This window comes from Diabrotica virgifera, chromosome 4 (assembly GCF_917563875.1).
Source record: "Diabrotica virgifera virgifera chromosome 4, PGI_DIABVI_V3a".
NCBI classification, from domain to species: Eukaryota; Metazoa; Arthropoda; class Insecta; order Coleoptera; family Chrysomelidae; genus Diabrotica; species Diabrotica virgifera.
Window position 1 is genome coordinate 68,587,151 of NC_065446.1, and position 14,708 is coordinate 68,601,858.

The 14,708-nt window shown below is 32.0% G+C and overlaps 3 protein-coding genes across 4 annotated transcripts; all 3 read left to right on the top strand.

Annotated features, from left to right (window-relative positions):
* The first annotated feature begins 6,401 nt into the window (after positions 1 to 6,401).
* LOC126883534 (uncharacterized) lies at positions 6,402 to 12,757 on the top strand. Of its 2 annotated transcripts, XR_007697692.1 has the most exons (3): positions 6,402 to 7,550; positions 7,604 to 8,827; positions 12,474 to 12,757. XR_007697692.1 is itself a non-coding variant. In XM_050649174.1 (2 exons), exons 1-2 carry the CDS (start codon positions 7,234 to 7,236, stop codon positions 7,920 to 7,922), a joined length of 636 nt encoding a protein of 211 aa, XP_050505131.1. In that variant the 5' UTR covers positions 6,402 to 7,233; the 3' UTR covers positions 7,923 to 9,118. The 2 variants fall into 2 exon arrangements, 1 of the variants encoding a protein (XP_050505131.1); XM_050649174.1 differs by lacking the exon at positions 12,474 to 12,757 and having other exon boundaries at positions 7,604 to 9,118.
* LOC126883535 (uncharacterized) lies at positions 10,041 to 12,478 on the top strand. The gene is made up of 2 exons (XM_050649175.1): positions 10,041 to 11,189; positions 11,243 to 12,478. The coding sequence occupies exons 1-2, from the start codon at positions 10,873 to 10,875 to the stop codon at positions 11,559 to 11,561; spliced, it is 636 nt and encodes a 211-aa protein (XP_050505132.1). The 5' UTR covers positions 10,041 to 10,872; the 3' UTR covers positions 11,562 to 12,478.
* A 1,205-nt stretch (positions 12,758 to 13,962) lies between the features above and the next one.
* Positions 13,963 to 14,482, top strand: LOC126883536 (probable protein BRICK1-A). Its single transcript, XM_050649176.1, has 2 exons — positions 13,963 to 14,127; positions 14,182 to 14,482. Exons 1-2 carry the CDS (start codon positions 14,004 to 14,006, stop codon positions 14,292 to 14,294), a joined length of 237 nt encoding a protein of 78 aa, XP_050505133.1. The 5' UTR covers positions 13,963 to 14,003; the 3' UTR covers positions 14,295 to 14,482.
* Positions 14,483 to 14,708: the final 226 nt, after the last annotated feature.

The following is a 14,708-nucleotide window of genomic DNA, read 5'->3' on the forward strand; positions in this document are numbered from 1 at the left end:
CGAATTTCTCGTCGCTTTTTCTTGAAGTTTCAGCAATCTTTTGAGAAACACTTTGGAATTTCTGGTCTAATTTCTCATTATTTACCTTAGATGTTTCATCGATCTTTTGAGAAACACTTTCGACAATTATTTTCGATAAGACTACTTCTTCCGCTGACTGAAAGTGGAACGTCTCTGGGTCATCTCCATTCTTCTTGAGGACCTCCTCGAGTCGTGCTTTCAGGACTTTCTTGGGCCCACTGGCATCTAACTCACGGTCTTCTAATTGTTCACCGAGCTGTTTTACGGAAAGTTCTTCTAGCAATATCTTTGGTCGGCTCACACGTACTTTTCCAAATATCTTTTAAAAGTCTTTCCGAATACCGAAAAATGAACGCACTTCGATTATTCCCGACGAATAAAGTTCAAAAGTCTTTTTAAATTCACTTTTAATTTATTTACATTCCACACCGTTAACACCACTGTAATTATTAATTTATTTATACAAGTTTTCTTTTACAAACTCTAGCTTAAACTAAACTCTCCTAACGCCCCGATTCGCTTAAATATAAAATAACGTCATTCTCGAGAATTCTAGACTTCGCCACCTCTAGTTATTGTGTGACTTTTCATATACCGCACGTCTTTCTCCATCGATTCCACGTATATCGTGCTCTCGCCAGAATGTTCTCGAGATGGAACCGTTTGGAGCTGTTACTTGCTGTCGGTGATTCATTATTTTGTTACACTATCAAAACTATATTTCAGTCGCTTTCAAGATGAGCTAAGACGCCAGTTTCAGACGCCTGATTCATGAGTTGTACGTGTCGTCGCAGCTTGTCGTTGGTTAGAAATTAATTTATTATATATTATTAATTAAGTGGACAATGGCAGAAGCAACACAAAAAAGAATTCAACCACTCTGATGTTATAGAATAGAATAGAATAGAATAGAATAGAATAGAATAGAATAGAATAGAATAGAATAGAATAGAATAGAATAGAATAGAATAGAATAGAATAGAATAGAATAGAATAGAATAGAATAGAATAGAATAGAATAGAATAGAATAGAATAGAATAGAATAGAATAGAAATATGCTTTATTGTCATGAAAAATTGTACAATTTTATCGACAAAGCTTACAAAAAGTCAAGAAGACAAAACAATAACAATTCAATTTACTAAAATTACATAAATCGTCAGTATAAATTTAAAAATATAATAATAATAATGAAGTTAAACAGTTAATCCATTGCAAAATTTAAAAATTTAAATAAGTTTCAAATTGCATAGTCTACAGTTGAGTCCCTGAATCTTTACCCGTGCGTCATCATTTAAAGCATACGAAATAAGTCGATGATAGTCGGAAATTGAAATTTACTAAACGCACCAGCAAGTCACTTACTGTCACTTGCTGTTGCGTTAAGTAAATTTCAATTTCCGACTTATCATCGACTTATTTCGTATGCTTTAAATGATGACGCACGGGTAAAAGATTCAGGGACTCAACTATACCTAGTAATTAAGTTTAAAAGTTAAGCTGCTGCATATGACACCCAAATACAGATGAAAAATAATAATAAAAATACTACTTGTGCAAAGAGTACTGTAATTTCTTAGTTATTGATTAAGAAAATCTTCTACTGCATAATATGGTCTTTCGGATAGGTAGACTTTTGTCAGTTTACGGAATTTGGGGAAAGATGATGCAGATTTAAGTTGTAGAGGGAGATGGTTGTAAAGTTTTTTTGCGGTATATAATATAGATTTCTTTACTAACTCAGATGACGGGGTCGGTAAATAGACGTCAAAGGAAGAATTTCTCGTGAAGTAGTCATGATTAGGTCTTGGTGGAAAGACATGTAGATGTTTACGAATTAAGCAAACAGTTTCTAAAATATATAAAGATGGAGGGGTTAAAATTCTGTGATCTTTGAAGTAACTTCTACAATGTGTTGTTCTTCTGAGGCCAAACAGATATCTTATTGCTCTTTTTTGTAATTTGAAAATAACATCGAATTGGGCAGCTGTACCAGAACCCCAAAAAGGAAGACCATAACGAAGATGTGACTCGAACAAAGAAAAATATGTTATTTTATAAGATGCTAAATTGAGTTCATTCGAAACAGATCTTATAGCATAGCAAGCTGAAGATAGTTTCTTCCTTAACAAATTAATATGGAGGGACCATTTAAGGTTGCTGTCTAAAAAAATACCAAGAAATTTTACAGAATCAACAGTACTGATCTGGCTGTTATTAAGAGGTAAGGGTTGGAAAGCTCCTTTATAAGATAATGCTACTGTTTTATCTACGTTAAACGAGAGTAAATTAGAGTCAGATCAGGTTTTTATTGTAAGTAGATCAGAATCAGAAGTTATAGTAGTAGTTGCAATATTTGAGTTGCTCCAAGTGATACTGGTATCATCAGCAAAAAGAAAGATTTTCCATCGATTTTTAAACTAGTGATGTCATTAGTAAAGATAAGGAAAAGTAGAGGACCCAATACTGATCCTTGAGGTACCCCACATACAATGTTTTTGAGACTAGAGTCTGAATCATTTGCCCTAACCAGTTGTTTCCTATCATCCAAGTAAGATTGGAACCAATTTAAAGAAATACCTCGAATTCCGTAGAAATTTAGTTTTTTTATCAAAATGTTGCGATTTACACAATCAAAAGCTTTGGCGTAGTCACAAAAACGGTGGCAGTGTGAAGATTATTGTTCAGTGCTTGATAAACCTCATGTAGTACAGAAAACATTGCATCAGTGGTGCATTTATTATTTAAATGTTACCTTAAAATGCTCAGAATACAGAATATCCTACATGAGTCATACGATAAATGCGGATGACTCATGAGTCTTGGGGAGGATGAATTAGGAAAGAGAGCTTAAGCTTATAATAAAAGAAGGGAAAATACAATATATTAGTCACATCGTAAGAAATCAAAAGTATGAACTTCTCCAACTTATAATCGAAGGCAAAATCAATAGCAAAAGGGGACCAGGAAAAAGACGCAACTCTTGGTTTAAAAACCTACGACAATGGACGAATATGACCTCCATAGGACTCAGGGCGGCTGCAAATAAGATGCAAGTGTAATAGATGCAAGTGTAAAAGATGCAAGATGCAAATAAGTGCAAATGTAATGGACAACGTCCTTAATTATAAGGATAAGGCACCGTAAGAAGAAGATCATCATTGGCTCTACAACCTATGATGGGCTGACCTATTCTAGAATCACCTTCTCTTCCTTGCTATCTTTTGCATTCGTTTTCCAATTTCGTAGGTAGGTACTCCTAACGCTCGTAAGTCGTCTGCAACTCTACCAGTCCTTAAGTCGTGTTCTGATTCTGAGCCAGCCTCTTCTCCTCGCTCCATCCGGTCTTAAGTTATAAATGTGTCGACGGTCCATCTTGTTTATTCTCTCTAATTGGCCCAGCCCCTACAGCCTGTTTATTTTGATGAACCTACCGAAAGTAGGCTCACTATAAAGTCGGTGTAAAGCCCAAAATTATAGCATCTACGCCTTAATGAATTTTCCTGCATTCTTCTTCTTCAAGTGCCATCTTCGTTCCGAAGGTTGGCGATCATCAGGGCTATACGTATTTTCGAAACTGCTGACCGAAACAATTCGTTGTTGCTACAGCTATACCATTCCCGGACTTTCTCCGTCCATGATATTCTCAAGATTCTGCGATACATCCACAGTTCAAATGCCTCTAATTTTTTGGTATCAATCTTTTTCAGCGTCCATGACTCCATTCCGTAGAACAGCACAGAAAGTACGTAACATCTCATCAGGCGAAGTTTCATTTCAAGGCTCAAATCTCTTCCACAGAACACTCTCTTCATTTTAGTGAATATGGATCTGGCTTTTTCTATTCTTATTTTGATTTCTGCTGAGCTCACGTTGTCTTCATTTATAGGTCTGGATCCCGCGTATGAAAAAACAGTTGATTAACAGCAAGCTGAAAATTTGGTAATAGCTTAAGAGTGTCTAGTCGGACAAACTTTGATATATGGGAACACTGGAACAGGGGAAGTTTTAATTGTGGAACAGGTTAAAAATTTGGAACGGTCAGACCACGAAAACGGCATATGTGTTTTGTCCGACAGAACAGACTTAAACTCTCCGAACAGAGATTAAACTCTCATGCAAAAATCAGACTGCTATTTATCACCAAATGGGCATTTTAATGAGTGGAACATGTAAAATATGTCAAATGACAGGAATTATGACAGGTGATAGGTGATTATTGATTATTACGTAGGTGATTTATTGAGAGTCCATGTCTCCACACCATACAAAAGAACAGAAAATACATAACATTTTAGTACTCGCTTTCTAAGATTTAGGCTGAGGTCTCTACTACACAATACTTGTTTCATATTAGTGAATGCACTTCTAGCCTTTTCTATTCTAATTGGGATTTCTTTGGTATAATCGTTTGTTTCACTAATGTTCATCCCTAAATAGTTATAATTCTGAATAATATAATTAGCATAATACAGGGTGTCCAGAAACTCTACCGACAAACGAAGACAGGAGATTCCTCAGATAATTTTAAGACAATTTAACCCAATTCACCTAGTCCGAAAATGCTTCTTAAGGGAGCTAGAGCTCTTTGAAGATGACGTCATGAAATTAGTTTTTCTTAAATACCTCCAGAACGCTTCTATTTAGAAAAACGAAAATTGGTATGCGTATTTACTTTTCAGAGATGAATCGATTCCATCCATTGCAAATTTCTCGTACCGGTCATAGGCGTCTGTTTTAGGTAGAGCAACGGGTGTTTTATCGCATAACTTTTTTGTCCTTAACTTTTATGCATTTTTGACACCGGATTATTAAATTGTGAGGTATTCTAGTACTAAAAGGTACTCTTGCTTTAAGTCGGTAGGACACCCCGTTTTCTAGAAAAATCGATTTGAAAGTTTTTGGTTTTGGGAATTTGAAAAAAAAATTGAAAGAACTTTTTAGCAAAAAACGAAGTATTTTACCAACATAAAGTAAGAGTAACTTTTAGTACTCGAATACCTCATAATTTAATAATCTAGTGTCAAAAGTGCTCAAAAATTCAAGACAAAAAAGTTATGCTATATAAAATAACTGTTGACCTACCCAAAAAGGACGCCTATGACCAGTACTAGAAATTCGCAATTAATGAAATCGATTTATCTCTGGAATATAAATAAATGTACCAGTTTTCGTCTTTCTAAACAGTTTTTTTTTAAATTTTATTTTTAATTCAAAAAGCGAAAAATTTTCAAATCGATTTTTCTAGAAAACGGTGTGTCCTACCGATTTAAAACAAGAGTACCTTTTAGCACTAGAATACTTCACAATTTAATAATCCAGTGTCAGAAATATATAAAAGTTAAAGATAAAAAAGTTATGATATAAAATAACCGTTACCCTACCCAAAACGGACGCCTATGATCGGTACTAGAAATTTGCAATGGATGGATTAGATATCTTAAAAATAAATACGCGTATACTACATTCGCTCTCGCGAGATTTTTTTTGAGACATCCGGAATAGGAAACGTACAACACAAAAATTCCTACCTCACACTATTAACTGCTAAAATCAACTCAAATCAACTTAATCTTTCATTAAAAAAAGAAGAATTATTAGAAATAGTGGGAGTGTCTACTAATCTCATAAAATTTTGTGAAGTTTATTTCTACAAAATATTTTTATTTTGTACAATAAATAATTTTCTCATTTGCTATCAATACATTATAATGGTTTAAATAAATAAATATTGATTGGCGTAAGGTTTATGTTATTTTTATGTCTGTTTACTATTAATAATATTGGATATGAGCAGGTGCGTTGGTTTTGTAGTAATTTCCAGTCACTTCTGACAACTGAATTTTTCAAAAAAGAAATTACTAACGTCAGTGTCAAAAAAAATCTCGCGAGAGCGAATGTAGTAATATATACTACATTCGCTCTCGCGAGATTTTTTTTGACACTGACGTTAGTAATTTCTTTTTTGAAAAATTCAGTTGTCAGAAGTGACTGGAAATTACTACAAAACCAACGCACCTGCTCATATCCAATATTATTAATAGTAAACAGACATAAAAATAACATAAACCTTACGCCAATCAATATTTATTTATTTAAACCATTATAATGTATTGATAGCAAAATGAGAAAATTATTTATTTGTACAAAATAAAAATATCTTGTAGAAATAAACTTCACAAAATTTTATGAGATTAGTAGACACTCCCACTATTTCTAATAATTCTTCTTTTCTTAATGAAAGATTAAGTTGATTTGAGTTGATTTTAGCAGTTAATAGTGTGAGGTAGGACTTTTTGTGTTGTACGTTTCCTATTCCGAATGTCTCAAAAAAAATCTCGCGAGAGCGAATGTAGTATACCAATTTTTGTTTGGACTTCATTAAATTGGATGGTCCGAGAAGTTAGCCACATTAGATTTTCATAGAACGTTGATTTGAAGTTTGGCAGTGTTGCCATGTGATTATAATGTATAATATGTTGCACGCTTCAAATATACAGAGAAAGCTTTAAAAACTATCTTTTTTACATTATTTTGTGGATTTTGCTATTTTTTAATGTATGTAAAATACGAAAGAATAAATATTTGTTGTTTGTTTTGATATTAATTGCAGTTATTATTAGAAATTGTTTTGTGGCAATTATCCTGATAGGTTACTGAGTAGATTTGGCAATAGAGTGAGAACGTTTAAATTTGCGTTTGCCAGATTGCACAGATGTTCCGCAGATATACATTTTATGACTTTCTTTCTATTATATTATATTTCTTTTTATTATTTTATTATTTGGAATGAATGTACCTGAAATGCTTTTAGTTACTGAAAAGTGTTTACTTCGTCAGTACGTTATTTTTGTGTTCATTTTGTATTTTTTGAAATATTAAAATGCCTACAACTATTGTAGCACGTGAAAGACTTTTGAACATAGCGCAAATGCGGGAAGAGCGATTCACTTTAGGGGAAATATGTACAAATTTTGCGGATAATTTTAACGCATTAGTGTGGTGCGCGATGCGGTTACTAATTAAAAATAGCATTCTGTGCAATCTATGCAATATTAGTAAGAACTTAATTAAGCGAAATTCCTTGTCGGACGGATACATCTGGAAATGTAATGGATGTGGTCAGCGTACTTCGGTAAGAGATGGTTCGTTCTTCTCCAAAAGCCTGCTACCGTTGAAGAAAATGATAGTCATCATTTACGGCTTTGCAAATGACTTCCCACAAACCCAGATCAAGATTGAATCTGGGGTTGGAAGTCCCACTATTGTCGACTGGTGCAATTTCTGTCGAGAAGTGTGCACGCAGATATTTGCAAGAGCACCCTGTGGAAATTGGAGGATTCGATGAAAATGGTCAACCCATTACGGTAGAAATTGATGAATCCTACTTCTTCCCCAGGAAGTACAATAGAGGTGCTTACAGGCCCGGACGCTGGATTTTTGGTGCTGTGGAGAGGAATAGTGGCAAATTATTCGTGATACCGGTGGCAGCAAAAAGCGAGGAAATACTATTGCCCATCATATCCAGGTATGTTATTGTTACAAATATATATCCAGGGAATAAAGTAATATTCTTTTTAGAATGATTTTACCGGGGTCAATAATTGTCTCTGATGGATGGAGAGCGTATACCAATATCGGTCGCTTAGAAGGAGGGGTGTATGAACACAGGGTTGTGATTCATCAGCAAAATTTTGTAGACCCTGATGATGATAGTGTTCATACACAGACCATTGAAAGTGTGTGGATGCGAGCAAAAAAGAAGCTCCGCAGGCAATGCGGAACTTCTAGAGATTTGTTCGAATCATATCTGGACGAATTTCAATGGAGAGAGCGGATAAAAAACAGGGACAGATTCGTAGAGTTTTTAATTTGTCTACAAGAACAGTTCGTAGTTTAGTTAAATTTAAGATTAGTTTAGTTAGTCGGTAGTAGAATTTTTAGTTTAGTTTAATTTGCTTTTTAGCAGAACAATTCATAGTTTAATTAAATTTAAAATCAGTTGATATAGTTTAGTTTACACTTTTTAATTAAGTTGTGTGTATGTATGTTTGTGTGTGTGTATGTGTGTGTGTGTGTGTGTGTGTGTGTGTGTGTGTGTGTGTGTGTGTGTGTGTGTGTGTGTGTGTGTGTGTGTGAGTGTGTGTGTGTGTGAGAGAGAGAGAGAGAGAGAAAGAGAGAGAGAGTGAGAGAATATTAAGAAGCAGGTCATTTAGCCATAGTTTTTAAAATTTTATTTATTAAAAGTAAGTGCTTACTATAGTATTTTTACTACAAAAGCGATATTACGTAGGTCAAAATTTTTGACGTAAGAGAACTGTCAAAACATTAGAATGTGACTTTTCATTATAATAACTTTTCAAGTGACTTTTCGTTTATAATAAACATGGCAATTCACATTTTAATGTTTTGACAGTTCTCTTACGTCAAAAATTTTGACCTACGTAATATCGTGTTTGTAGTAAAAATACTATATTAGGTATCTTTGAATGTGCTTAAATTTATTATACATTATCACATTTCACATTCTTTGTGATTTATTATTAATGTAATTACTTATATCCAATTACATAATGTATAGGTTGAACGTTTAAAGAAACAGAACTTATTTTTTCCAACTTTTTTATAATGGTTTTGTAATGTAATATTACATGTGGTTCTAAATATTTTGACCAGTAAATTGATGTGTCTCCATTTCTTTTTTATATACAAATCATAATAAAATGCTTTTATACAAAGCAAAATACAATTCTTCAATTTTTAATATAACACTTTAAATATAGTCTTCATTTGGAAAAACAGTAGGTACAAGGTACAACTAAGATTACCAATTAACGTTGACGAATAATCAAATAAATCACTATTCTACTAATTCACATATTTGCACTTGGCACTGTGTATAATATATTATGTGACCTTTTTAAGCTAAGTTTATTACATATCTATAATTTGTAGATCTGTATATTTCTTTTAATTAATTATTAATGTTCTGACAGTTTTATGTAAATTATTTATACTTATTACAAATAGCAATTTTTTTTAATTTCTGCGTTTGTCGGTTTGATAAATAAAACACATTATTATCGCGATATTTGTCATTTCAAATAAGTACTTTAATTAATAATAATAAACATTACATTATAATACACAACACTAATTTACATTTGTTACCAGGTTGACGTTTTGTTATGGAATTATAATACATATTATATATTTATACAAAAAAATATATACCTACCCTTTACCCATATAAATAGTTACCACTTCCATTTTAGACAAATTATATATTTTTCCTATAATAGTACTGTGGACTAGTATGTTGTATATCTGTATTTTCAGTTGCATATAGTCTGGAGCCTGTATCACAGCTTCATTATTTCTGTGGACTTGTATATCTGTATTTTCAGTTGCATATATTCTGGAGTCTCTTATTATCACAGCTTTTTAATATTTTTGTCTTTAATCAATTGAGATTAGAGTTTTTTCGATTGCTATAAGTTCAACTGAAAAGATGCTATGTAATAATATTACTAGATAATCTGTAATTATTGTATTGGCGACTTTATTATTTACACAAATCTTATTTTTATATAGATAATAAATAAAGTATATAGTAAAATCTTAAAACAGCAGAATTTTACTTACTTTGCACTTTATTTTACAAATTTCATTTTCATATAGATTATAATAAACAAAAAATATATAGTAAAATCTTAAAGCAGCAGAATTTTACACTTTTTAACTTTATTATTGATACTAAAATCTTGGTATTTCGAGATAATTAGAGAACATTAAAAATTTAAAAATTTTTGTCGTTATTTTATCTACATAGTTAATGTTTTACATTTATTGTCAATAAATAAATTAATAAAAACATATCACATGCTCTTTCCCGATTTATTCTAAGAACACATGGCAACACTGTTAGGCCTTCATTTCCTTGTATCTGTAGCTAACTTCTCGGACCCCGCAATTTAATGAAGTCCTATTTTTTGTTTATTATAATCTATATGGACTTCATTAAATTGGATGGTCCGAGAAGTTAGCCACATTAGATTTTCATAGAACGTTGATTTGAAGTTTGGCAGTGTTGCCATGTGATTATAATGTATAATATGTTGCACGCTTCAAATATACAGAGAAAGCTTTAAAAACTATCTTTTTTACATTATTTTGTGGATTTTGCTATTTTTTAATGTATGTAAAATACGAAAGAATAAATATTTGTTGTTTGTTTTGATATTAATTGCAGTTATTATTAGAAATTGTTTTGTGGCAATTATCCTGATAGGTTACTGAGTAGATTTGGCAATAGAGTGAGAACGTTTAAATTTGCGTTTGCCAGATTGCACAGATGTTCCGCAGATATACATTTTATGACTTTCTTTCTATTATATTATATTTCTTTTTATTATTTTATTATTTGGAATGAATGTACCTGAAATGCTTTTAGTTACTGAAAAGTGTTTACTTCGTCAGTACGTTATTTTTGTGTTCATTTTGTATTTTTTGAAATATTAAAATGCCTACAACTATTGTAGCACGTGAAAGACTTTTGAACATAGCGCAAATGCGGGAAGAGCGATTCACTTTAGGGGAAATATGTACAAATTTTGCGGATAATTTTAACGCATTAGTGTGGTGCGCGATGCGGTTACTAATTAAAAATAGCATTCTGTGCAATCTATGCAATATTAGTAAGAACTTAATTAAGCGAAATTCCTTGTCGGACGGATACATCTGGAAATGTAATGGATGTGGTCAGCGTACTTCGGTAAGAGATGGTTCGTTCTTCTCCAAAAGCCTGCTACCGTTGAAGAAAATGATAGTCATCATTTACGGCTTTGCAAATGACTTCCCACAAACCCAGATCAAGATTGAATCTGGGGTTGGAAGTCCCACTATTGTCGACTGGTGCAATTTCTGTCGAGAAGTGTGCACGCAGATATTTGCAAGAGCACCCTGTGGAAATTGGAGGATTCGATGAAAATGGTCAACCCATTACGGTAGAAATTGATGAATCCTACTTCTTCCCCAGGAAGTACAATAGAGGTGCTTACAGGCCCGGACGCTGGATTTTTGGTGCTGTGGAGAGGAATAGTGGCAAATTATTCGTGATACCGGTGGCAGCAAAAAGCGAGGAAATACTATTGCCCATCATATCCAGGTATGTTATTGTTACAAATATATATCCAGGGAATAAAGTAATATTCTTTTTAGAATGATTTTACCGGGGTCAATAATTGTCTCTGATGGATGGAGAGCGTATACCAATATCGGTCGCTTAGAAGGAGGGGTGTATGAACACAGGGTTGTGATTCATCAGCAAAATTTTGTAGACCCTGATGATGATAGTGTTCATACACAGACCATTGAAAGTGTGTGGATGCGAGCAAAAAAGAAGCTCCGCAGGCAATGCGGAACTTCTAGAGATTTGTTCGAATCATATCTGGACGAATTTCAATGGAGAGAGCGGATAAAAAACAGGGACAGATTCGTAGAGTTTTTAATTTGTCTACAAGAACAGTTCGTAGTTTAGTTAAATTTAAGATTAGTTTAGTTAGTCGGTAGTAGAATTTTTAGTTTAGTTTAATTTGCTTTTTAGCAGAACAATTCATAGTTTAATTAAATTTAAAATCAGTTGATATAGTTTAGTTTACACTTTTTAATTAAGTTGTGTGTATGTATGTTTGTGTGTGTGTATGTGTGTGTGTGTGTGTGTGTGTGTGTGTGTGTGTGTGTGTGTGTGTGTGTGTGTGTGTGTGTGTGTGTGTGTGAGTGTGTGTGTGTGTGAGAGAGAGAGAGAGAGAGAAAGAGAGAGAGAGTGAGAGAATATTAAGAAGCAGGTCATTTAGCCATAGTTTTTAAAATTTTATTTATTAAAAGTAAGTGCTTACTATAGTATTTTTACTACAAAAGCGATATTACGTAGGTCAAAATTTTTGACGTAAGAGAACTGTCAAAACATTAGAATGTGACTTTTCATTATAATAACTTTTCAAGTGACTTTTCGTTTATAATAAACATGGCAATTCACATTTTAATGTTTTGACAGTTCTCTTACGTCAAAAATTTTGACCTACGTAATATCGTGTTTGTAGTAAAAATACTATATTAGGTATCTTTGAATGTGCTTAAATTTATTATACATTATCACATTTCACATTCTTTGTGATTTATTATTAATGTAATTACTTATATCCAATTACATAATGTATAGGTTGAACGTTTAAAGAAACAGAACTTATTTTTTCCAACTTTTTTATAATGGTTTTGTAATGTAATATTACATGTGGTTCTAAATATTTTGACCAGTAAATTGATGTGTCTCCATTTCTTTTTTATATACAAATCATAATAAAATGCTTTTATACAAAGCAAAATACAATTCTTCAATTTTTAATATAACACTTTAAATATAGTCTTCATTTGGAAAAACAGTAGGTACAAGGTACAACTAAGATTACCAATTAACGTTGACGAATAATCAAATAAATCACTATTCTACTAATTCACATATTTGCACTTGGCACTGTGTATAATATATTATGTGACCTTTTTAAGCTAAGTTTATTACATATCTATAATTTGTAGATCTGTATATTTCTTTTAATTAATTATTAATGTTCTGACAGTTTTATGTAAATTATTTATACTTATTACAAATAGCAATTTTTTTTAATTTCTGCGTTTGTCGGTTTGATAAATAAAACACATTATTATCGCGATATTTGTCATTTCAAATAAGTACTTTAATTAATAATAATAAACATTACATTATAATACACAACACTAATTTACATTTGTTACCAGGTTGACGTTTTGTTATGGAATTATAATACATATTATATATTTATACAAAAAAATATATACCTACCCTTTACCCATATAAATAGTTACCACTTCCATTTTAGACAAATTATATATTTTTCCTATAATAGTACTGTGGACTAGTATGTTGTATATCTGTATTTTCAGTTGCATATAGTCTGGAGCCTGTATCACAGCTTCATTATTTCTGTGGACTTGTATATCTGTATTTTCAGTTGCATATATTCTGGAGTCTCTTATTATCACAGCTTTTTAATATTTTTGTCTTTAATCAATTGAGATTAGAGTTTTTTCGATTGCTATAAGTTCAACTGAAAAGATGCTATGTAATAATATTACTAGATAATCTGTAATTATTGTATTGGCGACTTTATTATTTACACAAATCTTATTTTTATATAGATAATAAATAAAGTATATAGTAAAATCTTAAAACAGCAGAATTTTACTTACTTTGCACTTTATTTTACAAATTTCATTTTCATATAGATTATAATAAACAAAAAATATATAGTAAAATCTTAAAGCAGCAGAATTTTACACTTTTTAACTTTATTATTGATACTAAAATCTTGGTATTTCGAGATAATTAGAGAACATTAAAAATTTAAAAATTTTTGTCGTTATTTTATCTACATAGTTAATGTTTTACATTTATTGTCAATAAATAAATTAATAAAAACATATCACATGCTCTTTCCCGATTTATTCTAAGAACACATGGCAACACTGTTAGGCCTTCATTTCCTTGTATCTGTAGCTAACTTCTCGGACCCCGCAATTTAATGAAGTCCTTTTGTTTTTCTAAATAGAAGCGTTCTGGAGGTACCTACCTACTTAAGAAAAACTAATTACAAGACGCCATCTTCAAAGAGCTCTAGCTCCCTTAGGAAGCATTTTCGGACTAAGTGAATTGGGTTAAATTATCTTAAAATTATCTGAAGAATCTCCTGTCTTCGTTTGTCGGTAGAGTTTCTGGACACCCTGTATAATTAGATAGTATAGCTCCCCGTGCGTAACAAGTTTTAGTTACAGAAAAATAATGAGGATAATTTCGATAAAATCGAGAAAATAATCGATTAATTTTCCGAACTGTCAACTGTCTCAAAATAAAAATATTTTCTATGTGTCAATTTGTCAGTTTCTAAAAATGGCATCTTCAAATCGGGGAGAGGCAGTTCCAAAACAAATTCAGCAAGATTGGGTAAATAGGGAATACATAGAAATTATTACTATTAGCATCAAGAAAATTACAGACTTTTTAAACTCGTTTGGTAAGTTTCAATTTGTAAATCATAGAGTCTATGTTCAATTGTCAAATTTTTCAGATTTGTCCTGTCGCTCAAAACTTGCTGGTTTGAACGAGAAACTAACCATACTCGAGCGCAAAATTGATTATTTGGAAGCTTGTGTAAGTAAAATGTGTATGAATTATGTATAATCGCTAAAATGTATCTCCACTATAGTTTAATGAGTCATATAGCACAGCTCCCATTTGCCTTTACAAAGTTATAATTAAAATACATAACACTAGAGTTAACTAAGGTAGAAAACACACACACAAGTAGTACAAGAAAAAACTTCATTTTATCAATACTCAATGAGCCTGAAACTTTAGGTTAGTAATAAAACTTTTTATTAGAAGATAACTTTACAAGGTAGGTGCAGTACATTCTCCCTGTGTACAGTCGGAAAGAATACCCATGAACAAACATATAAAACACGCTGTATTTTACTGTCACCGTGTCACAAAGAAAATTGCCCAGAGCAAGTACATGTAATAATAATTATTACATGTACTTGTGCTGGCCAATTTTCTGTGTGACACGGTGACAGAAAAATACAGCATGTTTTA